The 25,879-nt window shown below is 41.4% G+C and overlaps 1 protein-coding gene across 1 annotated transcript in view; it reads left to right on the top strand.

Moving 5' to 3' along the window:
- The window catches only part of dcc (DCC netrin 1 receptor), a 241,892-nt gene that overhangs the window by 175,220 nt on the left and 40,793 nt on the right, over positions 1-25,879 (top strand). Inside the window, exons 17-25 of the mRNA XM_065965456.1 lie at positions 3,300-3,538; positions 5,543-5,681; positions 11,953-12,060; positions 12,982-13,176; positions 13,311-13,343; positions 15,403-15,465; positions 20,490-20,652; positions 20,877-21,100; positions 21,595-21,711. Coding sequence (XP_065821528.1) covers positions 3,300-3,538; positions 5,543-5,681; positions 11,953-12,060; positions 12,982-13,176; positions 13,311-13,343; positions 15,403-15,465; positions 20,490-20,652; positions 20,877-21,100; positions 21,595-21,711 — 1,281 coding nt within the window. The remainder of the gene's footprint in view (positions 1-3,299; positions 3,539-5,542; positions 5,682-11,952; positions 12,061-12,981; positions 13,177-13,310; positions 13,344-15,402; positions 15,466-20,489; positions 20,653-20,876; positions 21,101-21,594; positions 21,712-25,879) is intronic.

The raw sequence follows: 25,879 nt of genomic DNA, 5'->3' as shown, positions 1-25,879 counted from the left end.
GACTGAGGAAAAGAGGGAGCAAGGCAGGATATGGAGAAAGTGAAAAAGAAAAACAGGGTGGAGCGGAAAATGTGGAAAGGAGGGCCAAAAAGTGAGCAGATGGAGGAGGAATGTCAGGCTGGAGAATAAGGGATTCATGCAGGAGAAGAAAAAAGGCGGAGGAGGAGGAGGCGTGTCCTCCATCCTCATCAGTATTCTGTCCTGACTTGAGCTTTATTGTGATGCTGGACCACCAGTTTAACCACGACACCGGCTGCTGCAGCTCGCCCTGCAGCTCCAAACACCTCTTTCATCAATCCCTCTCTCTCTCTCTCTCTCTCTCTCTCTCTCGCTCTCTCCTTTTCTCATCAGTCTCTCTGTCTGCTTCATCCCCTGCAGCTGTACATCTCTCTTGAACAGCAACACATTAGATGTCAGTGTTGATTCTCTCAGGTGTCTCGTTGAGACTGCAGACAAAACACGGTGAGCAGGACGGATGCTGCCGTCACATGACCTCGTGCTGAATGTCGAGACCACGAGTGTTTTATGTTCAGGTGCAAAAATATCAAATCAGAGTCTAAAAATGAGAAGAAAAAAAAACATAGTAGCTTAATTTCTGTTAGTGAGCCAAATCATGCCATAGCTTTTTCCTGAGGTTGACCCTGTTAAATGTTACAGTCAAATAACTCTGCTTGTTTTATTAGCTTTAGTCATCATTTAATTGAGGCTCCATTCCTGTCATTATAACCAGCTGATAGTTGACATTGAGGCTAAGGTGATTTGTCCCTTTTATACCCATAGATGTCTACATCCACTGACTGGATAGTTCTAGCCATAGACTGTATAAAACATGGACGCAGTCTCACTGACATCAACTACAGTATATTCTAAAGAGACATTTTCAAACCCATTGAAAGCCGGCGAGGAGGTGGAGCTGAGGTGGGCCTTAAGCATCCTGGCAAAAAACTAATATACCTCCACCTGTCAGTCAGCTTAGCCCGCCCCATAATTATCAAATTTTATGCATAAGTTTTAACCTTTATAAAATGAAAACGGATGTTATCAACATAGAAATGATCTGTCCAGACAACCATCTCTTCTGTACCAGGTTGTGATCATGCTTAGCAGTTTAATGTTAAGGCAGTCATTAAACCCCTTGGCTATTGTCTAACAATGGCTAAGCGAGAGCCAACTTTTGAAAACTTTTTGAAAAAGAGTTCTGACCAAGACTGTCTCACATACTGTATGTGTTGCCTTTATTTACAGTCCAACTAGCAGTTTAAAAAAAAAGAATGAAGTTGGAGTGTCGAGACAATGTCGAACCTCAGATTGTAAGCTGCAGTTATTGAGATAAGTGGCTTTTCAAGCCTTTAATTAAAGAACAGCAGTGAAGAGGTTGGACACATTGATGAGAGATTGGGGGATGCCATGTGGTGAATGGCTAAGGGTAAAAGTCTAATTTCTGGCCCCGTGCAGATGTCTCTTTCTAGTTAAGTTAGCCATTGATGGTAGCTGGGTCACTGCGTTCTTCATTACTGATTTCCTGCATTCAACCAAAGTATTAGAATGAAAGAATGCTTCAGACAACCAAAATTGTGTCCCAGATTCTGCATGTATTTGATTATCTGGTTATAGAGATTTCTGTAAGGGCCAGAAGGTCAGCATTCAAAACAGAACATGGCGTTTCCATGAGTCAGATCTAACTCTCATTTGTCCAGGATGAGAGAGGCTGTTAGGTCTATTATTTCATGTGCTGTGTATAATAAAATTTACTTAATGCAACACAAACACCTTTAATAGAGCTGCCCTTCCTCTTAGCGATTTAGTGAATCTGTGTTCATTTAAAACTGTCTCTGTCACTAACTGTGTTTCTGCTTCCAATAGGTCTGACTATCCGTAGATCAGAGAGCTCAGGGCTGGAATCAGCAGAGCAACTTTTATATTTTATTCTCTCTGTTGGCTCAATCCAGCTCTCTGTCAGTGTCTGTTTCATGTTCTGCTTCCTTCAAGTGCTCCTCCAGCTTTACATTTAATGATCCTGTGGGGTGAAAAGATGCTACGTGACAAAAGAACATAACCCATTCTACTGCTTGCTAATTTTACTCCCAAAAATAAAGACGTTCTTGTTTGTTTTAATGGTGTTGGTTTGGTTCCCACCAACATGCTCCAATCGACTGTATTTCTGGAAGCACCTGAAGGCAGCATCTACTTTCTAAATGGCTGGAGACACAGATCCACACAGATGGGTTTCATTTGTACAAATATACAGAAGCCAACATTGTGTGAACAGATATAAAGCCTGGATAACAATACAGTGCCAGATGGCAAGCTTGTATCTCAAACTCTCATGTGAATTCGATGTAAAAGGCGACTTCACATGCGATGAATTCTCAATCCATCTGCAAGTGATAAATAATTGAGATCTGCAATGTGAAGCATGTTATCGTTGTTTGCACATAAAGGAATGCATTATTCATGAGGTGAATTTACATACGATGCTATCAGAGATTGCTCTTCAAATGTTGGTTTATATTTGTAAGAACTATTTTCATGGGCCATTAAGGCAAAAGCACCAATCTGAAGTCTTATTTTCATAGCTGTGTAGCCCTCATTTTCAGCTATAATGATACAATTCTACTTACCAAAGTAGTTGCAGAGATTTGCATGCCTTGACATCAATTGCTCGTACATATGGGATAACAAGTACTGGCAGGTATACAATACTCAGCTCTTAGCAGCTGCTGTACATGTGGGCTGCTAACATGCTCTTTTCTGTCCTGCTTTCATGTGCTGCATGAACAGGAGTGTCCAACTTAATCATACAATGGATATAAGCAACTTAAACCACTGCAGTTGGAGAAAACTCAAAGAAGAGTAGAGAATATTGATGGATATTGGAAATGTTTAAACCCTAAAAGGTCTGGACTTGCAGGTGTTGTCGTCCAGCTTTTAGTTTAAGCCCTGCGTCTCTGTGGATCTGAGCCTCTACGTTCTGTTAACAATGACTTTCTTCTTATCGTTTGCCTTTGTTCTTCTCTTTTCTCTCCTGTTTTTCACTTCCAAATCCATCCACTCTCTTCCAATCTAACCTCTCAAATCGCATAACCGCATGCTGCATGTCACTCCCAAACTCGCACGTCACCTTATGTATTTATCCTGTTCTTCTTTTCATTCTTGGTAACCACAAACTTATTTTTCTGAACAAATGCTTGTGCCACTCTTCCTCGTATACAAATCTTCATTACAACACATTCTTCAATACACCCATGATTTCATTAATTATCCCAAAACGCCATGGTTACCATCAATGCCCCCCTCAGACCCCATTGACCCCTCTGAGGATGACCTCTTCCACCTCTTTGATAAATACCCCACTCCCATGCCAGACACCAGCACTCCCATGATCCCACCGGTAGGGGTCCAAGCAGTGGCTCTGTCCTCCGACTCGGTACGCGTCTCCTGGGCCGACAACTCCATGACCAAGAACCAGAAGGCGTCTGAGGTCCGGTACTACTCTGTCAAGTGGAAGACCAGCTACTCCACCAGTGGAAAGTACAAGGTATGTGAGGTCCTTTTTCCATTATAAGTTCAATTGGGCGTGATTTGGATACTAACAAGATGCAAGACACCAATCTGATTATCCTCGAAGGACCTGATATCAGAGGTCCTTAATATTCATGTTCTGCTTCCTTCAGATTAAAATTAAAATTTTTATCAGACTTGTATTTAAGGCTTAATTTTGGAATAACCTGTCCTAACTTGGACATACTGGTCTTGACAGGGTACATGTACTAACTTGAAACTTACTTCTGTTGACTTCTTGCCTGAATTTGGATTTACCTGTTTGCTACCTCGTTAATGACCCACCTGCCTTGACCTGGTAGTTGATATAGGGATTGCCTGCCTTGACTTGATGATTGACTGAGGAACTTTCCTTCTCTGACACTGTCCTGGTACTTGTCTTGTGTCTTACCTACCATGATTTAGAAGTCTTCAAAAGCACTTCCTGCCTTAGTTGAGACCTGCATTGACTTGGTACTGCACTTGGAACGGATGTTACATGACTTGGTCTATGACTACAAACTAATTTGCCATGACTTTGGACTCACCTGCTTTGATTTGATACTTTACTGATGGGTATATACTACCCTGACTTGGTAAATGCTGCCTAACTTGGTTATTAACTTTACCTGGTTCTGACATAAGAATTACATACCTTGTCTTACTTGCCTGACCTGCCACTTTAAATGAAACAACGTGTTTTGACTTGGTAACGTACTTACAACTTACCTGCCTGCCTTGAAACTTTCCTGGCTCTTACAAATTCATTGGGACTACCTTGACTTGATTTTTTGACTAATGAATTACCTTCCTTGACTTGGTACCTGACTTGGAACTTACCTGTCCTGACTTGGATAATGATGACTAACCAATCATAAATTAGTCATTCATTAATTGCCGTTCATTTATTACACATTAAACTTTGGAGTCGACTTGGTAGATGTTGGCCTCGGCCTTGGGCTTTAACTGGGACTTTCCATATTTACTTTGGACTTCACTTGAGACTTATTGGACATGACTTGGGACTTCACTTGTTCCACCTCTGCTCTTTGACAAGCTCAATATTTAGAAGCAGACAGACGTGAATAATAATGTGTCCAATATTTAATACATAACTTTAAGCTTACATGTCTCATATTTCCCCCTTCCTTATATTTAAAGTTCACTTTATTAATACTCCATAGTTACCACAGCAACCGCACGACTTGCTGTATGATTAGCAGTTGAGAAGGAATTAAAAGTTAGACTTGTCGACACTGTAGCTTCCTGAAATAAATTAAAGTTAGGGCCCTCTCCCTGCACCTCGGTTACAGACAGCTCAGCAAAAAGACCAGATTAGGGGAAAACTACACGTCCTAATTAATCCCCCCCCCTTTTTTTTAAATCTTAAACTGATGAATAGATATGGCAAGAAAATTATCAGCTGACAGAAAGTTGTCAATTGTTTGACAGTCCAAAAAGAGCATTTCTGAAGTCCGACATAACCTGGAATCCTTTTTATTGTCTGAAAACAAAATAACACCCTTCACCGATCTTGTGATCTTCTACCGTTCACTCCCTGAGATGTAATTTTTCCACTCAAACTCTGAACTGCAAAGAAACTTAATAATAATAATGTGAACTCAGCTTCAAAAACACTGGAAATAGTAAATCTATACAAGGGCAGACCGTCTGCTCACCTTGATACAGCTCAGCTGGGAGAGTCTTTTCTTTCTTTTTTCTCCCTGTCAGATTCAGTAAAAGGAATTTTTTAGTGCTACAAGGACAAAAGGAGGCCTGGTCTTCAAGTGAAAAGAGAAAACAAAAGTTTTTGGAGCTACTGGGGTTTGCTAATTATTAGTGATGGTTTTAATTGTTTGACAGATGTAATCTTCAAGTACAATAACAAGGGCAGAAAGATTTCTTGACAGACACAATATTGAAAGGCATAGTTGTTAATTCTGAGATACTTTTAATTTCATGATAAAGTTTTCTTTTTTGTAAATCTTTACTTTGTTTTCAGTCTGCAGACACCACAGCGCTGAGTCACACAGTCACCGGCCTCAAGCCAAACACCATGTACGAGTTTGCTGTCATGGTAACCAAAGGCCGCAAGTCCAGCACCTGGAGTATGACGGCACATGCCACAACGTATGAAGCAGGTAAGTCCCTCATAAACTCATAGGTCTAATTCAGTCCTTGTAATGTTTTGCACAACACATCCCCTCTCATGGAATCCTAACCTAAACGTTATGCTAACTTAAACCTAAAAGCAAAGTCTTGAAAGAAGCAGATCTTAAGTTGTTGATGGTTTGTGGCATGTTCTGAATACTCAGAGGATTCTTCCATTGATTTACGATACGAGGTATGTGATACAATATGAGGTACCATTTTGTAAAGTTCTTAAGTATCTGGGCTGCAATGAGGGTTCATCTACAAAACCAATCTCCACTAACAGGGTTCATACCACTCCCAAGTCCAAATCTGCTCAAGGTTGCTTTGCTTGATGTCCCTCCCTTAACTCAGATTTCATCCCACCCCATTCAAACACATTTTTTGTCACAAAGCAATCTTACTGTATTCACAAAAAAGCAAGAGCACTGGAGAGTCATCTGGTTCCTTCCCAGATATTTTCTTTTTGGATTGGAAATGCTTTGAAGCCATGACTTCAGCAGTACCCAAGTGAAACAGCAGCCAGAGCGTAGGCAGCACTCCAACCTTTGAAAAATTCTGCTCTTTCTACTGTGCTCACTGGCTCTAAAAAGTGTGCATTCCATATACAGTGTATATATTTATATGCAGGCAGACACAAACATGCCCATCTTGGTGAATTAATGATTAACCACAGTTTAGCACAAAAAACAAAACGTTATATCGGCAAAGAAAGCTGCAGCATCAAACAATAGATTTTTACGTATAATGGCCGCTTAAACTCTGCATGAATTCAGTTTGACACAGGCTGATACCATGCTGAGACCCTGATGGGAATGCATGAATAAAACGGCTGATGTCAGTTAGCTTCTCTCCATTAACACTGACTTATAATGAGTTCTGGTAAATCTATAATTCTTTTTTTTATTCAACTTCTTTTACCACTGATATGGGGAGAATTGACAGTTATTCTCTGGAGGCTTTCTTGAAAGTGATTTTGACAAACTAAAAGTAATGGGGTTGTTTGGGAAACCTTTGTTCACCGAGGCAAAGCAGACTCCAAATATTTTCATTTTCTTTATGCTCCCTGAACAGCGATTACTTTTAATAAGGGCTGTTACAATGCACCGAAGTCGTGATTTGGTTCAGCGAGGTTTAATGGATAAACTAAACTCTCCCCTGCTACAACACAACAACCGTCTGCCACAATGAAACCCAACCACACACTCAAATCAAAATGTCAAGGTATCCCTTTCAGGATGTTTACAATCATGTTTGTCGGATTTGTCAACCAATTAAGCGTGAACGGCATTACCCCCGCCAACTCCCCGAGGCCCACTGGAATACATTGACATTCAGAGAGAGCAGACGGACTGAGCCCACTCAGTCCCCGCAGTGATCAACAAGCTCTGGACACACAAACACTGACCACAGTTTCAGAACAAAGCACAAAAATAAGCTTTTACTGGAGCTCATAATAACTCTGCCTTACTGCTCGAAATAATAACCCAGGGAGTCTAAAAGACCCCAGCATTATTTCATGTTTGTTTGTAGTACATCCTAAACAGAGGCAGAGTCTCATATATTCTGGGTCTATTAAACACTTACAAAATCTTTCAACATCTTCTGAACAGATTGATCGTCTTTTCTGTGTATTTTTGGACTCGTCAGGGAATGAACACTTTTGAATCTGGTGACCACATAGTCTTTGAAGGAAAGAACCTATAACTTTGTATATGTAGTACGAATATAATGAAGTCTTCTTTAAAATTGATCTTGTAGTGCTATGGTTTCTTCTGAAACTAGACTGCAATAAAGTCTTCATTATTAAAGGCCAAACTGCTCAATTGATTTCTTTGAGACAGAAACCCTTTGTGTTTTGTACTACTGTGCACTCACCAGAGAAGGTGCCTTCCCAAGTTAATACTTTTCAATGATGCAAAAAGTAAATCTGATAATAGTAGGTCAAAAACAAAAGAAAAGGGTCATGGTGTAGGTTAGAAGTAACACACAGTATATTTCATTTTCAATGTGTGACATATTCAGAGCAGCACTAGTCATAAAAGTGCAGATATTAAATAATTCATTCTAGTTAAAAGGATAATGGCACCAGAACGCTTCCCTGGGGGACCCCACACACAATGGGCTTACCACCAAATGTACCCATTAACATTGACCTTTAAATATGCCTGTGAGATGAGCGTGTTTTTCTTAATTTCTTTCTTTCTTTCTTTCTTTCTTTCTTTCTTTCTTTCTTGGGATTGGGATGAATGCTGTTCTATGAAAAGGATTGTGCACCGCTTTCAGATCTGTTGCGGTGAATTTGAACTTACCGTATTTTCCACACTATAAGGCGCACCGGATTATAAGGCGCACCTTCAATGAATGGCCTATTTTAGAACTGTTTTCATATATAGGGCGCACCGGATTATAAGGCGCATAGAATAGAAGATACTGCAGTCAAACGTTTGACTGGGGTTGCGTTATGCATCCACTAGATGGAGCTGTGCTAAAGGGAATGTCAACAAAACAGTCAGATAAAGTCAAACTTTATTAAGCGTTCTGACAACTCCGTTCACTCCCATGGTAACGATGTTCAAACGTTAATGTGCATATTAACAATATCTCCCAGCCTTGTTCACTCTTCTCCCAAATGTGGAGGGGAACTTTTCCCTGATTCAGTAAACACGTAGTAAAAGAAACAGTCTGATACCACTAAATCAAACGTTAGTGCATTCACAATATAGTAACTCTCGAAATTGTTCAACTTACGTATAAAACGTAGTGCATTCACAATAACTCAACGTTGTTCAAACGTTAATGTGCATATTCACAATATCTCCCAGCCTTGTTCAGTTGTAAACACATAAAAGAAACACAGTCTGATACCGCTAATTCAAACGTTAGTGCATAACTCAACATTGTTCAGTTACGTATAACACGTAAAGCTCACTTTTTCAGTTCATTCCCCGTCCACGAATCCCTCGAATTCTTCTTCTTCAGTGTCCGAATTGAACAGTTGGGCGAGTACGGCATCCAACATGCCCGGCTCCCTCTCGTCATTATCCGAGTCAGTGTCACTGAGCGCCGTGTACAACCAGTATGGATCAACCAATTAACCAATTGATCCATATATAAGGCGCTCCGGATTATAAGGCGCACTGTTGTTTTTTGAGAAAATTAAAGGCTTTTAAGTGCGCCTTATAGTGCGGAAAATACGATAATGAAGCCAAACATAAGGGAGAATCCAAAGAATGTATAGTCATGTGAAATATATGTATTCAATTTTGAATGGTACGAGATTTTCTTGGCTAATCCTACCGGAGGCTGCTTCTCTGTAACCTATGACTCTTAATTTAAAACGTTAAATTAGGGATATCATGTAATGCCTGTCAACGCTGAACCCAGGTGTCCTCCTCAAATCAGTCAGAATACTTGAACAGCCCTGAACTTGTGTTACAGGCTTTTAATCAGAGCTAAGAATAATTCTTGAGTGTTCATTTTTTCACCGATTTAGAAAAGGTTGACACCTTATTTAAGATGCAGATCATCCTGAGTAGATGACCCCTAAGTGGCATTAATTATAGACTGAAAATTATATTGTAATTACAGTCGCTTCACAAGCTGGAACCGCAACTTTCTCCAACATATATGTGTGCAGTGTATCTTTCCTTATGTCTCTCTCTGTGTTAATGATGAATGCAGGTTGTTACTGTCACTTACAGCCTCAGCTGGAACTTGTAATTTCCTCCAGGGCATAACGTCAGGTTTAACAAGTAGTTTCATTAGTCGTTGCTGGTGTGCAAGCTTCAAGGCCTGTACTGGTGTGAAGCTTAGAAATCATGTATTTAATCACATTTGTAACTCAGGAAGCATGCAGATATCACACACTAAAGCTCCACTAGCCAGCCACTTAGTTTCCATGGTGACATCTGAAGAGAGAAAAGCCTGAGTGCTGGTTGTGAGGCCGGGTGCTTGACATTTTCACAACAGGAGCGATACAACAGGGCAATTTAGGAAAATGGTTGTAATTACATTCTGCACAATTTTGCAAAGTCCAAACAGAGCAGACTGCTGAAATGCACTAAAACTGGAGTGTATTTAGATTATTGTCAGTTCAGGAATTTCAGGTGGAGAACTACCACACAAGTGCAGCTCTATTTTTAGCACCAGCAAAGGCATGAGGGCTTTAGTGCCCAAGAAGAAAACTCTGCCAAAAGAATCCAGACTCTGGAAGGAGAGAGACACTTGAGATTGACTGAGAAAGAACACCATGCACTCTATAACACCTGGGGAGATAACTACATAAAAACCAATTCATGCTATTCACAGCCCAAGAGTATATCACCTAGAGATAATTTATATACCTTAAAATAAAACATTATACAGCAGTAGGTACTCTTTATTATTGTGACAAACAGCAGACTGTTCTCAATCACCGATTATGTTAGTACCTACTTACGTACGCTAATGCACGATAAATCTTCAGAAGTCCACTGAATTGTGAGCCAATTTCAACCAATTCTTGTCATGTGGAGATTAATGTGACCTAGTAGAAAGATCAGTATGGTCCACTTGGGCTAGCGGCCAGGGATGATGGATGGGTCAGACAATAAAAGACTGTTATCTTTGAAATCGGTTTCAAATTCCTCTGACTCAAAAATGCCAATGTTTCGTACCTGTAATTGATTTCCCCCTAAACTGAACAAAATGTAATTTTGTTTTCTTACCAAAGGACGCTAAGCTGACTCGGACAGAATCAGCTTTTGACAACTTTTGGTCTTGAATGTGATGGACATGTGTAGGACTTTGAATTTGAATGAAATGACTTTTTAAATATATCACATAACCTTTGTATGATGATGTATATACAAGCAGCATGTGAAGGGGAGGTAGGGTTGTTGATTAACTCAACCACTATTGGATGGATTTGGTTAAACTTTGGAGGTTAGCCTCATACCCATGATTCCAATCTTTACGACAAGTGAAGAAAATAGTCTCTCAACCATAGCTTCTTATTCACACAGACTTTTTTTTAATCTCTATATATATCTGCAAGAAACCAAATCTGGTACCTCTCAGCAATCTGGTAACTATTAAATGCATCAGCTCGGTTAGTTCTAGTCTAGAGTTCAGATTTTAAATAATGAATTTGTAGTTTAAAAGGTAATAGCGCCAGAAAGCTTCCCTGGGGGATCCCAAATGCAATGGGCTTAGCACCAAAAGTACCCATTAACATTGACCTTTAAATATGCCTGTAGTATTATTGTGAGAGTCTTGTCTTTCATTCGTTCTTTCTTTCTGGGCACTTATAATCAAACAGTTTGAGTCTGGGGATGTTGATTATCTCCACCTCTGCTGAATGGATTTTGAAACTTTTGATATTAGCCTTTTACCCATGATTCTAAGTTAAACAAAAGGTCTCGACCATAGCTTTTAATTTGAACATAGACATCAACATTAAAAAAAAAAAATGTATATATATATATATATATATATATATATATATATTTATCTGCAAGAAACCAAATTCTGGACCATCTCAGTAATCTGTAATCTATCAAATGCAAGCTTTATTTTTATGTGCAACGCTGATGTGGTATAGAGAGACAAAACTCTACTAGACAAAAGTCAATAGTCAAGGGGGATGGATTTGTCAAAGATTTATGGGATTTCACTGAGCGCCCTGAGGTTTGACTCCTGTGTCAAATCAATAGCATTGTTGGCTTCAAGCGAGTTGCCTTCTTCTGCAGTTAAATATCACATGCTGATTAGATAATGTATGCAGACACTTATCTGAACCCAAACCTTTTGTAAATGCATCCAAAGTTGTTTAATTTCCTGTACCACCCACACTAATGTTTCACATTAACCAAATGTTTATGAATTTCGCACATCTTAAAACCACAAAATGGGATTTTTTAGCAAGCTTTATTTCCAAAGTCAGATGTTTTATATTCACCTGAATGTTCATCATAGGGGTACTTTCTATATATTTAGGGCGTTAGTGCACAGGTCAAGCTGCTGTTTTTAATGAGTTGAGAGGGAGAATGTGTTTAACTTTTCCTTTAACTACATTATTTGGATATGAACAAACAGTTCAAATTGCAGGTTATCCTCATAACTACATAAATATATCGGAGTCCCTGAATGAACTTCTAAACTCTGTCACTTTTCATCCTCTGATAGCTCTCTGAAGCTAATTGCTCCTTTATCTCATCAAACTGTCCCTGACACTGATCTTTATTTATTCTCTTCCTCCTGTCCATCCATAATTAACAGCTCCCAGTTCGGCTCCCAAAGATTTGACAGTGATCAGTCGCGAGGGACGACCCCGCGCCATTTTAATCAGCTGGCAGCCTCCGATGGAAGCTAACGGACGGATAACAGGTGAGCCATCGCACAAACACACCACTCGACCCCACAAATAAACCACTCTGCTCTCCAACTCAGTGCTGAATTAACATTCACACAAATTATTTCTTTGAGCTTTTACTTAATTTGATATTTAATTAATCATTTAAAATAATGAATGAATCCTTTAGTCTGCAAAATTCCTTAAATGAGGCAAAAGCCATTTCTTAAGATATCGACACACAAACACATACACACATACACACACACACACACACACACACACACACACACACACACACACACACACACACACACACACACACACACACACATACACACAGACTTACAGTAAAAGAATTCTGTTGTTGCTCAGTGTATCCAAGCTAACACACACACACACTTTATTCCATTGTTCTCCCTCTCTTCCTCTGGGCGATCGACCTGGCTGTAAACCCGTCTGCTTTAACGAGCTCTGCTGTTCCTTCAGCGTCCTCGAGGACGAATCAAATGCTCCCTGCAGGGATAACAGCATAACACACTTACAAACATACACACACACAACACACAACACACAACACACAACACCCAACACACACACACACACACACACACACACACACACACACACACACAACACACAACACACAACACACACAAACACACACACACACAAACACACACACACACACACACACACACACACACATATACAGAGAGTATTTTTAGATCCTTGCAGTCTTGTACTACAATATTTCTGACTTTATTTGATGATGGAAACATGAGGTTGGTCCCCTCTCAACAATAAGTTAAATATTTGGTCTACTTGTTTTCCATTTTTTCCTCAATAGGAAAGTGAATGTTAATATACAAAGATCGCTTCAGGATCTCTACTGCAGTCTGGATGTTGGGATCACATTTGGTGAAATATTAACACACTAACTTCTTGTGTGACAGGTTACATCCTGTACTACACACTGGATAAGAACATGCCGATCGATGATTGGGTGATGGAGGCGATCAGCGGTGACCGGCTGACCCATCAGGTCGTGGATTTGAACCTGGACACCGTTTATTACTTCAGGATTCAGGCCAAGAACGCCAAAGGGGTTGGCCCGCTGTCTGAGCCCATCCACTTCAAGACTGCCAAAGGTCTGTGCGTGTGTAACTGTGTGTGTTTGGGTTTGTGTTTGTGTGTGTTTGTGTGTGTGAGAGCCCCCCTGTCTATGTTTTCCTTTGGTTTGTATTTTACTCGTGTGCTGACTCTTTGTTGTTCTCTCTTTCAGTTGAACATCCAGACAAGATGGCCAATGATCAAGGTAGGATTTATCATCTTCTTATTTCATGTCAGATGTTATTAGATATTTTTTATTTAACCTTTATTGAAAGGGATTAAGAACCTCGTTTCCAAGGGAGACCTGGCCTAGACAGTCAGCTGCAAAAGAGTCGGTCATCTCTCAACAGGAAGGTCGGGAGTTTGATCCCGAGCTCCTGCAGCCACATGTCCAAAGTGTCCTTGGGCAAGACACTCCCTGGGCTTTGTGGGCGCTGTATGAATGGAATCAGTTAATACTGATGGACACACATAGCAACCTCTGCCATCAGTGTGTGAATGTGTAGGTGTGACCTGCATGGTAGAAGCGTCTGAGTAGTCAGAAAACTAGAAAAGCGTTATACAATCTCAAGTCCATACACCGTTTACAACAACTGCCCAGACATTTTAATCCGCGCAGAAATAATGACAAAACGACTGAGCGCACAACCACTAGCCGTCCAGAATCTGTGTCAGGTCTACAGAGCCAAGCCAGCGTCCCTGTTCTACGATCAGGCATGCACACTGCTGAAAGTGAGGTTAGACAGAGTGCCTCGAGTATTGTCGGGTAATATACAAGGTGTGTATGGCATTCAAAGCCTATTTGTCCACCTCTTTCAACAAATGCATTCTGGGAATTTTCACAGCGGCTGAACAGAAGTGCAGCGAGGCGTTTCAGGCGTTTGGACACTGAAGCAGAGAGACTCGGCGCTGGTGTCAGGGTGTTAAATGGTGTTGTTTGTCACTGACAGACATGTGTGTACGTGTGTATGTACGTGTGTGTGTGTGCGCGCGCGCTCTCGCTCTCCATATAAATCAGAGGTGTTGTCAGGGGAGGAGGGAAGATTGATGTTCAGCCCTCTTGCTGTGGACCCTACACTGTAAATACACACACACACACATGCAGACACACTGTTTAATGCATACACAAAGATAGACTGACAAAGAGATGACTGATTTATGCGTGTGTGTGTTCAGATTTTAAAATGCAGCTTTAATCAAACCCCGTTTCTGGCACATGGTGTGTGATGAAGAATCCAGCTCTCAGTCTATAAATGAAGCAGAATTATGTATCGTGTCTGGATTTAAATGAATTTGAGATGTGGGGATGTTTCTTAATGGGAGTGACAGGGTTGAGGTTTTTTAAAAAATCCTTCTCATCAGTCTCCAGTCTCTGTTCTTGTTTCTCTGTGATGAGCTACTTCTACATTCCTCTTAAACTCTCTCTTACGATTCACCCCACATGGTAAAAAGCTGAGGAATAAATGACATATACCTGCAAAAAAACATTTAATTAGTTAATTATGTAGGCGTGTCCCCGACTAAGGAGTTACATAGTCCAACTCACACACTAACACACTGTGTGTGTGTGTGCGGGTCTGACCTGTGACAAACAAACTGCGTCCTAACTCACCATTTGAAGATGAACTGAATTCTCCTGATCAGAATAATCCACCAAACTCAGTCCCCACAATTTGAATCCAGTAAGAGAAGTGCGGTTAGTGTGGTCTTGACTCCAACATTATAATGTACAATTAGACATGAAACATCTTGTAACAAATATGTTTTTTTAATTCAATTATTGTCAATCAATCAAACTCAAGGTGCTAAAATGACACTCTTGTCATTGTGAATTTTTGGCAGCTTTTCCTTTACCATGTATTTCCATGGATGAATAAAAATGATGCCATGTTTGAATAGTCTTGTCCACAACAGCTATAGTTGTGTGATACTGCAGAAGCCTGCAAGTCCGTACTGTGGGCACCAATCCATGCATCACAGGCGTGTTAGTGTCCTGACAGGTGGATCAGACGTGAGGATTTACACTAAATGGACTCTCAGGAGAGAACTACACACACACAACATGTGTAGGGCATGCGTGTGTGTGTGTGTGTGTGTGTGCGCACTGGCTTAACAAAGTCATTTATTTTCTAACAAGGAAGCAATCTCTCTGTCCGACCCCTCTATTCCACCTACAAAATGACTCCCAGCCTCTCCGTCCTTCTTCGCTGCTGTTTTCTGTCTGTTTTTTCTGACCTGCTTGTTTTTTTTTCTTCATCCTCCAGGTCGTGGAGGAGACCACGCCTACTGGCCGTCTGACACCAACCTGATTGACAGGAGCATCAATGGTAACACAGACTCACACATTCACACACACTCATACACTATTATTCTGCATGACTGAATCTGTCAGAAAGTACAATTACTTTTGGGGTCATTATTGGACTTGAGATTGTAATGAGACCGGTTCTCCAGAGAGCTGATTGCATGTTTGAGTGTGTGCATGTGTGTGTGCATGTGTGTGTGTGTGTGTGTGTGTGTGTGTGTGTGTGTGTGTGTGTCATATTCTGCAGCATCATCACATTATCACAGAGACTCGGTGGTTGTCTTTGATCGCTCAGCTCAGTCATGTCTAAACTTATTTTAATGACCCGCTGCGTCCCGACGAGGAGGAGCTGCGGCTCGCTGATTTGCACTCCGTTAACGTCGCTCCTTGTTTTGTTTTGCTGCCGGCATGAAAAATTAATTAGATTCACTATCTCTCCATCAATCAGTGTTTTAAAAAAAAGAAGACTGTAGAAAGTAATCTTCTTTATTGAGGAGCAGGATGAGGAGAGTGGCCACATAAATCTTCTGCTTGTTGTTTTTAATTTAACGACAACATCATGGATAATTATTTCAAGTCGGACACTGACAGAGAGGAACACGAGCCTCTAGGTTTTAATCAAAAGACACTAAGAAAAGAAGAAAATGAAGGTTCTTCTTAGGATTGTATTATTACATTATCTCAACATTAGACTTTTCATATACCAGAACAGTTTTTTCTTCAGATGAATGCTTACACTTGAAGCTGTTTGCTGCATTAAAGGCTGCACCAAAAGAAAGACCAGAACTTAAATCTCTTCTCACAATTTAAGGTGCGCAATAGCCGCTGGTCATGTTCTTCTTTTGGCTTTTCATTATACAAAAGCTACCATGCATGAAAAAGAAATTAACCAATGAAGAAGAGATATGTGCAGAAAACTTTGTTTCATTTCAGCTCCAAAAGATGCAGAAACACATCTTCATATCAGAACGACCTCTTAAAGCAGATTTCTAGTAGAAGTAGACTAGATTTCTTCTGAACTGGTTTTCCAGCCACTGGTTCCTGCAGAGTGATGTGCACAAATCACTTGATGCAAGCCCAAGTCTTTTGGCACCAGGTCTAAGTCAAGTCCATCTTCTAGTTTAAATAAATGTCATAAAACATGATTGCACGTCTCTTTTCTTAGTTCAGACTGAATCATTGCTGCTGTCCCTCTGCTACACCGGCCACTTCAGTATTTGTTGAATTCAATGAACCTGTAGTTGAAGAAGATGGGGAATGAATTAGGATGATAGAGCTGACTTCTTTATGTGGAAACGCAGGGTTAACTGGATCAAAGTTAAGGTTGCAGCCGGGCTATTTCTTTTTTATCTGAATAGAGAGGGACTAAACTAGATTCAGACTCATGTTACTCAGGGTAAAAAAAATATTGCTCCCATTTATTAGGCATTAAATAACAACTCGTATTGACCCCTGTCCCAAATAAAGGCATGGTGATTTTACTGACTGAGGTAAATAAAAGCCTGGGCTATTAAAAGAAGATTTACGGTAAACATATAACCTAACACAACAAAGATAGACTACACAGCAAACAGGTGAGGTGAGAGAGCGCCCTCAGTCCTCAGTGGAGTGGATGAATCCTCTTCATATTTCTCAGGGATGCTCTACTCCGGCTTCATGTTGATGTTTTAATGTCAGAAACATTTACATAGCAAGAAAAAACATGTGCGACCAACTTTACAGTAAAGGTGACTCTGCCCTTCTCTCTCTTACTCAAGTACAAATCATGCTGGAAACCATAACTGTCGTGTCTCATTTCTGCTTAAAGACAAACTGGTCAGTTACCTCTGCTCTGCACAGAGGTCAGAGGTCAGGGCTTGTAGCTGCTGGTGATTCAGTGTCTCTGTGGAGGACAAGCTGAGCAGCGTGTGCAGTGTTACTGCTGCCTCAGGCAAACATAAATCCGTCCGCTCTGACCTCCGCCCCCCTCCGGCTTTATGGCGGGTCGGCGAGGGCGAAGCCTCGTTCATCAGCCGCGCCATATATCATCTTTAACACGCTGTCGTCCTTTATGTCGCAGCGTTTCTTCTCACGAGAAAAAAATCACCAACAGAAAAGAATCACTCTTTCCAGCAGAAACCAGCTCCGAAGATCTCATTGTGTACTGCAGAACGAGCTCTAAAGATCTCATTGTGTTCTGCAGAACGAGCTCTAAAGAGCTCATTGTGTTCTGCAGAACGAGCTCTAAAGATCTCATTGTGTACTGCAGAACGAGCTCTAAAGAGCTCATTGTGTTCTGCAGAACGAGCTCTAAAGAGCTCATTGTGTTCTGCAGAACGAGCTCTAAAGATCTCATTGTGTTCTGCAGAACGAGCTCTAAAGATCTCATTGTGTACTGCAGAACGAGCTCTTATTCATGTTCTCCAGAGGAGGATGCTGTTGGCTGTTGTTCCGTGCTAAGAGCTCGACATCACTCAAGCAATGCACGTCATAAATATCTCCTGTTTAAGAGAAGGAAGCCAGGTCTTCAGAGGAGTTTTAATGGAAAACATTAACATCTTAAACTCCCATATTCTGCAAATATTTCACTTATTGTAAAATTACATTAGAGCCTTTGTCCACCTGCTGAGTGCCAGCATCCATTTTCATTTGTTCCCGATGAGGAGAGAGCATTTGCAGCAGCAGAAGGCCACCTTGAAAGGACACAGCGTTCTTTTACCGACTGCACTGCCTTTTTGTGTGCTGCCGCTCTGAGAACTTCTGTAGTTGAAAATCTTTCCACTTTTCAGAAAGTTGCTGTAGACATCACCAGCGCTCTTTTCAACCAGCCACTCATACACTGTGCAATGTATAGTAGGTTGGTCGGGACTCCCCATGTCAAGTCCTCACATCCTCCTTGTCTCTCTGTGTCTGATCTGAGCCGTGATATCGGGGCCATCATTATTATTAAGCTGATCATGTAGGAAGGCCAAGCATCCTCCGTTTAATGCTCAGAGTGAAGGGGAAAAAAACAATCTCAAATATAAAACATACATTAAAAAGCAGTGGAGTAGTTTTGGTCATCCAGCAGCTGTTGTCAAGAGATGTTGTCATAGCGACAAGATGCACCTGCAGAGCTTTTATTCTCAGCGCACAACTGCTGCCGAGCGAACAGCCAGGTGGATACAGGGCCTTAGACAATTCCCATTCTGTATGAGGCCTGGAAAATCTTTTCACTTTTATTTCACAGCTGGACTTGAAACTGAGGACACAAAAGTAGAGTTCTAGTCAAGAAGTAATATCTTCAACTGGAGTCTTATTTGTGCTCTAGTCGTCCTTTACCCTGGTGCTGAAAGAGTGATCCAAACATCGGTCAGTCCAACAAACTCCTCTGGTATCTGAACCGTTTCAGATTACTTGATCACACTCCACCTGCTGCAACAGAAGCACCCTTCTGATTTTCAAAAGCACCATGACTTTTACTCTCACACAAACTAAAAACCTGAGACGAACATCTATAAAGGGTCGGCTTTCTGCTTGAGAGAGAATGACAAAAATGCTGCAAAAGAAAAGGAAAGAAGGAGAGGGAGATGATGAAATCCAAAGAGAACAGAAAAGAGGGTCGTATTGTGGCTGCTGTGCTGCAGCTGTAAGCTGTGATGGATTGTGGTTTTCATTGAGAGAGACTGCTGAATGGAGAGAGAGAGAGAGAGAAAGAGGTAAAGTGATTCTCTTTCTTAGGCCTTTTCTTTCCTTCTTCCATCTCCTCCACCTCCCCTCTCCCGCACCGACAATTCTTCCCTTCCTACTTCCTTTTTCCCTCCCTTTTATCTTTCCCCCTGTCCTTTACTCCCTGTATTTTATTTATCCTCCTCCTCTCTCTCTCGCTCTCTTTTTTTTACACACTTCCCCCTCCTCTCCGTCCAGACTTCTGCTCCTCCTGTGTTTCCTATTTTCTCTCTCTTTGCTTCAAGGTCGAGTTAATGAATGACAGAGCGTGTCATCAATTCCCTTTTTCCCTTTACACCTGTCATAGTGTCTCACACACACACACACACACACACACACACACACACACACACACACACACACACACACACAAACACACACTGTGTATTGATTTGTACAGCAGCAGCTCTGTGTTGTCAGTCCAGTGAAACTGCTGTGGATTTCATTCTACAGTCGTTTATTTTGTGTCTGTGTGTTTGTATATCACAACAGACTGAATAAGCGTTCAACATGTTGATTATGGTTTATTTATAACAATAAACATATTTAAGGAAGTAGTGCAAACATTTAATGATTAGGTCATATTTTTAGATCTGGTGCATTTTGTGGATGCTTCTTAACTCTCAACTATTAAATTCAAAATGAATTCACATGAAGTAAAGGAACACATTTACTTTTTAATGTGCCTTCCCCGCTTCTAGGTCAGTGGCTGAATATTTTTTCTTCTGATTTCTGATGTAAAATGTTAAAAAAAAAAGAAATATTTTCAAGGTTGAAAGCAAAGTCTGTAAGCTCTGCCACCAGGGGGCTCTCAATCAAAACAATAACAAAAGATGACCTTTGAGGTGGGCGGGGAAATGGGAGTGCAACCCTGTGAAAACTATAAAATTAAATATTTATCTGGCTTTTGATCACTGTTGGAAATATTTGAAGTAATTTTAGTACTAAACAAAACAAAAATATAGAAAATAGGTTTAGTTCATTTTGAATTAATTTAGATATCTTAGTGTTAAAAAAATCTACATATACCTTTCAATTAAAAGTTATTGTCAGAATAAGATTGGAAAAAATGAAATTGAAAGAAAAATTTAAACTGATTCAAACACCTTAAGCCCAACCCTTCCCAATGAGCTTCAGCGTCGACCACACGGCAGCCTGTGTGAGCATCGACTCTATGGAGGAGGGGGCGGGGGGAGACAGCTCTGTCTTCTGTTTTGAATTCAGACTGCAGTACTCATTTTAAACACTAGGTGTCAGAGTTACATACTGCTCCTTTAAGTAACCCTTAAGCTAACAGATCATCTCGTTTGTATGTTTGAAACCTGTTTAATATTTCTCTTCTGTGTTCGTGTGTTTCAGAGTCTCCTATTGGTCAGATGCGTCCTCCTCATGGCAGCGCCACGCCTCAGAAGAACAGTAACCTGCTGGTCATCATCGTGGTTTCTGTGGGAGCTGTCACCGTGGTCGTGGTCGTCATCGTGGCGCTCATCTGCACCCGGCGCTCCTCCGCCCAGCAGAGGAAGTAAGACGTGTTTTTTTATGTGTGTGATGATGGCGGTGAGCAGATCAGAGTAACAAGGCAGATGTCTAACAGTCTCTCCTGGTCGTTTAGATTTTAGATCGACTCTGCGCCTTAAATATGTTTCTGTAGACACACGTCTGATCATCTGTAGTGACAGGCTCCCTCGCCCGTGCTCTCCCTCACCTGTGCTCTCCCTGACCTGTGCTTTCTCTTCCGTCTTGCAGGAAGAGAGCGAGCCACAGCGCTGGTAAGCGGAAAGGCAGCCAGAAGGACCTGCGGCCTCCGGACCTCTGGATCCACCATGAGGAGATGGAGATGAAGAACATGGAGAAAGCTCCGAGTGTCGCCCCGTCAGGACACGACTCGCCCCTCCAGTCCTGCCAAGACCTCCCCCAGGTCGCACACAGCCAATCAGAGAGCCAGATGGGCAGCAAGAGCAGCCACTCAGGTACAGCGCCGAATGCTGATTCATGCATTTATTTTTCCACATAATGGTTCTAGAATAAAATGGTGTTCTTTTTAGTTTATATTAACTTTTGATACTCTTCCTAGTCTCATGCCTAAGAAGTTTCTATTCCTTTTTTTCATTAACTTTGTTTCTTGGAGTCTTTTTTTTTGTACCCAAGCCTCATCTAAGAGTTCAACTCTTTGTTGCCTGGCAACACCAAAATACCAGATGCCTTTTTCCCATTTTCGAATCAGGGTGTTTATCACCTGCATGCCAAAAGTGACTTCTTTCCTTTACATCTGTGGTGCTAACTGAGTGTTTCCATCAAGAGACTTGATTTTATTCCTGAACGTCACATATGCCTAATGACCCCTGATTCCTCTTGAAGTAAAAAACAAATCTGTTGCCTTCCCATTTTAGTGATTCTCTTCTGATTGCTTGATGACAGGAAATAACAAGTTCTTGTTTTTATGCCTGGCTGCTTGACGTTATAGGAGCCGACAATGACGAGGCGTCCAGCGGTATCTCCACTCTGGATCGCTCCATGGGTGCCAGGAGGGGCACACGAGGCAAAATGATGATTCCCATGGACTCACAGCCGAGCAACACACGTAAGTAATACAACATTGTGTGTTTGTTTGCTGGAACACAGGAACTGAAACTTGCTTGATTTCAACTAAGCCTCTAAGTAACAAGGCAAATCATTCTTTTGGCAGCAGCGGCAATCAAACGTTGACTATAACGCTCCCTCTGCTTGCAATGAGCAAGAATTTTAAAAAAATAGGGGGTTCAATGTTGAACAAATCTTTCCAATCATTTGTGCAAGATTTGAAACAATACTTACAAAAAAGTCCCGTAGTGTGCAGTAAATTACAAATCGCTAACAGAACTGTAAGTCCACAGCTGTGCCAGCTTCTCTGTTTGGCTGTACAGAAGCACAGCGCTGATTTGAGCTAAAGGCTACGATGAGAATAGTGACATGACAATGTGGTAATGCTAATGTTGTGGCAGCTGTGGCTCAGTTGGTAGTGTCGGTCTTTGGAAGGTTGTGGGTTCGATCCCCAGCTCCTGCAGGTGTACCATGTGTGTCCTTGGTCAAGACTCAAGTTGTTCCCACTGCTTCGTCAGCGGTGTGTAAATGTGTATGAATGGGATTAGTTACTTCTGATGGTCACTTTACACAGCTGCCTCTACCATCAGTGTGTGAATGTGTAGATGTGACCTGCGGTGTTAAAGCACTTTGAGTAGTCAGAAGACTAGAAAAGGGCTATACAAGCTCAAGTCCATTTACCATTTACCGTAATGTTAAGTTAGTGTAGCTTACCCACGTTAGGTTAGGGTAAGCTAACATTTGATAATTAGCACTGAACCAAAGTATCAGTGGCGCCGATGGGAATGTCTTCGGCTTTTGGGGGTATTTGGTCATAAATGGAGATTAAGACAAATAGAAATCTTGACCTGATGATGATGCTGGATGAGAAATCCTTGTATGCCCAAACAGCTGTTTAAACTTTGCACTCAAACCCCATATGTTCACCTCATTGTGGTACTAAAGTAAAACATTCAGGAATCCCCAAAGTCAGTAGGATTCATCATCTTGGGATTCACCAAATTTCACAACAATACATCCATTGGTTGTTGAGTCTTTGAGCCCAAAGTGGTGGACCAGCCCATTTCGGTTATTGGAGCCACGTTGATAGCATTGCTTTGAACTGCAGTGCTGAACAGAGCTTTTGCCTTTGGTTGTTTTTATTTGATTTCAAAAGGTTTATTTCTATAAGTTGCTGATGGTTTATCTTTCTTCTGCGTTGAGAAACGTTGAGTTACAGTATAAAGATTTAGTTGATTCATAGTGTGTGGTTGGTTTTTGGCAAAGACGTATAACCCATTGTTGCATTTCTAATAGATTGGAGTTGTTGTTGGGCAGGAAACAATGACTTAGCATGTCTTCATTGTCTTCAAAATATGTTACCTAATCCCTGTGGGTCCCCCGAAGAGATCCATGGATCCTGGCCACACGCAGATATTTTAGTCCTGAACCAGGCCCAACATGAACTGAACATATTCTACATAATGTTTTACATTATGGGCCGTGCTCCTTCTTCTTCTTCTTCTTCTTCTTCTTCTTCTTCTTCTTCTTGGTGCATGGCGTGTCATGTAACAAGTCTGCAGCAGCGGGGTGCCTCCGGGTGAAGATGGTTCATCTATATTTCCTCTCAGCCTTTCTTTGAATTGTTGAGATGTAAAAAAAAAGTATTTTATGCAGAGTCAGAAGTGAAGTTGAGGAAAGAGGGAAGGGACACATAGACTTTCTCCACCAGATAATTAGCCTGTGTGTTCTGTCAGATGGAGTCTGAGGACAGCGGGGGACGGGAGGAGATCTGAGGACCATCAGGGGAAAAACAGAGACAGTGTTCAAATATATAAGACATAGAGAAGAGAGGAGATGCTCTGAACCCAGAATGTCAGAATTTTTAACCCAAAGATATACGATTTCCTCTTCATATGGCTCTCCATAGTGTGTGAGTCCGTCCACATGAAGGAAGATTTAAAGCTTCTGTTCTCCCGCAGTGTCTCCGATGATGTAAAGTAACATGTGAGGTTTGAAATCAGTCAGAAGAAGAGACTTTGTGAACTCTGCAGTAGATGGATTGAATCTCTTGTCAGTTAAAACACATCTGGGGGCACTAGTAGCCTAGTGGTTAGTACGTGCGCCCCATATATAGAGGCTTTAGTCCTCTTAACGGGCGGCCCGGGTTCAAATCTGACTTGTGGCTTCTTTCCTTCATCATTCCCCACTATCTCTCTCTACATGATTTCTAACTATCCACGGTCCTGTATCTCCAATAAAGGCATCAAAACCCCCAAAATAAACCAAAAAAAAAAACACATTTGAAATTTCCGGCAAGGGGCTCAGATTTGTTTTTGTCCTCTCTAAAGTCACTCTTACTCTTAAGAGTTGTCCATCAATTCATTTCAAATACTACAATCACTGACTAGACTGTAGCGAGGCTTCATTAAAGTAAGACCAGATCAGAAAATCTTGACTTCAGTTATTGCAGCCACACAAAGCTCTGATCATGTCCGGCTGGAGAAGTCCGACTGTTTTCAAAGTTCTGTTTGTGTGAGATCACTGCATCGACTCTTCAGTCTCTTGTCTGTTTCAGACTTTAGTCAGACCCCTGCCGGGTGTTACAGCAGCAGTCAAACTTCACTTCGGCTTATTGGGCTGATTAGAGCGCCATCTCAGAGAAGAAAGAGGGGAATGACATGCCGTAATCGAAACCCTAGCGGCTTGCGGAACAGCTTCAGAAAATGGGGAACCTTACCACAAGGCCATCCAGCACTCCCACCTAAGTCTTATATGACTCCAAAACCCCCATAATCCTTTGTTGTTTCCTTAGCTGAATTTGGAACTAACTGAACGACACAGAGGAGATCAGCTGAGACAGGTGGAGAGAGGAGAGATAACTTCACCTGCTCTCCATCTCTCCGAGTGTCTTCACGTCTCGTGTCCTCTTCTCTCTCTGCTCTGTGGTTTTGTTGTTGTTGTTGCTGTTTACTGCAGGTGTCACAAACTGAAGCTGCTGCTCCGAATGGAAGCAACGAGGTTACGACGCTGCGTCTTTTATTTCTGCAGGGTTTGAGTCAGCGGGTGACTGATGATTTTTTGAAGCATGTGACAAGTACTCGTGTGTGTGTTGTGTGTTGGGTGTGATATGTGGGTCACAGTGATGCAGGAAAAAAAAGCCTCCAGGCCTCCTCAGCCAACACACACCAACCCGTCCTCCAGTTAGATCTATTTTCTCTCTCTTTCTCTCCGTTTCACTTTCCGTCATGTTACACTTTTATTGTATCTGAACTTTTTTGTCAGAGTTGTGTCAGGAACACTTCTCCTCTCCCCATCATTAACTCCTCCTACAGATTTGGAGATTTTTTTTTTGGCTTTGTGGCGTTTAGATTTTTTCTTCTTTCCGCTCTGAAATATGAAAACTCAGGGGGTTAAAGTAACCCTGATAATTAAAACATTTGGACACCATGAATATCCATTTCACATTCAGTAAGTGTCATGTTTAAATTCACTTCACACATGTTTTCACACCAAATTCAATCAAATATTCAGACAAAGGCAAATAAAGGAAGTGTTCAAAGAAATATCTCGTTACAGAAAGGAGATTACATCAGATTAGAAAACTTAATTAATCCACTGCAGGAAAACTCATTTGCAACCTAGTCAATTTATGTACACAACAAACAATATGATCCAAGCAGCAACCTCACATGTTGATAAACGAAGCCATGGCGGATGTGCATTACCCTGCAGTTCATCGAGTGTCCACTAGAGGCTGGCTGCAGAAGCACAGGAAGTCACACACACCCATTCAAAAAAGCCTGTTTTTACAGCAGAGATTAACATGTTTACATCCTGGTTCAAAAAAACGAAATAGGTCTGATTAGCTCACACACACTGTACGGGGTGTGAATTTTTTGATTAGTCATCAGTTTTCATTTCATGATGATGCGTGTTATCCATAGTTAGGCGTGTAGCTGACATGATTGACAGGTGAGCGCGGTGTAACGTTTCATCAAGAGGCTTAAAACCCGCCTCAGCTCCAGCTCTCAGCCTGTCGTTAGGTTGACTGAAAGTTAGGCCGAGACAGGATTTCCAACATGGCGGCTGCTGCCAATGAACCCCCGGCGCCCCCTGCAGGAACAGATGGCTGACGTCACTCAGGCTTCGTCCATTAATATTTACAGTCTATGGTACAATCACATAAA

Source organism: Labrus bergylta, chromosome 17, assembly GCF_963930695.1.
Source record: "Labrus bergylta chromosome 17, fLabBer1.1, whole genome shotgun sequence".
Taxonomy (NCBI): domain Eukaryota; kingdom Metazoa; phylum Chordata; class Actinopteri; order Labriformes; family Labridae; genus Labrus; species Labrus bergylta.
The sequence above is the reverse complement of the archived record's forward strand: the minus strand, read 5'-3'. Positions and strand labels throughout refer to the sequence as shown.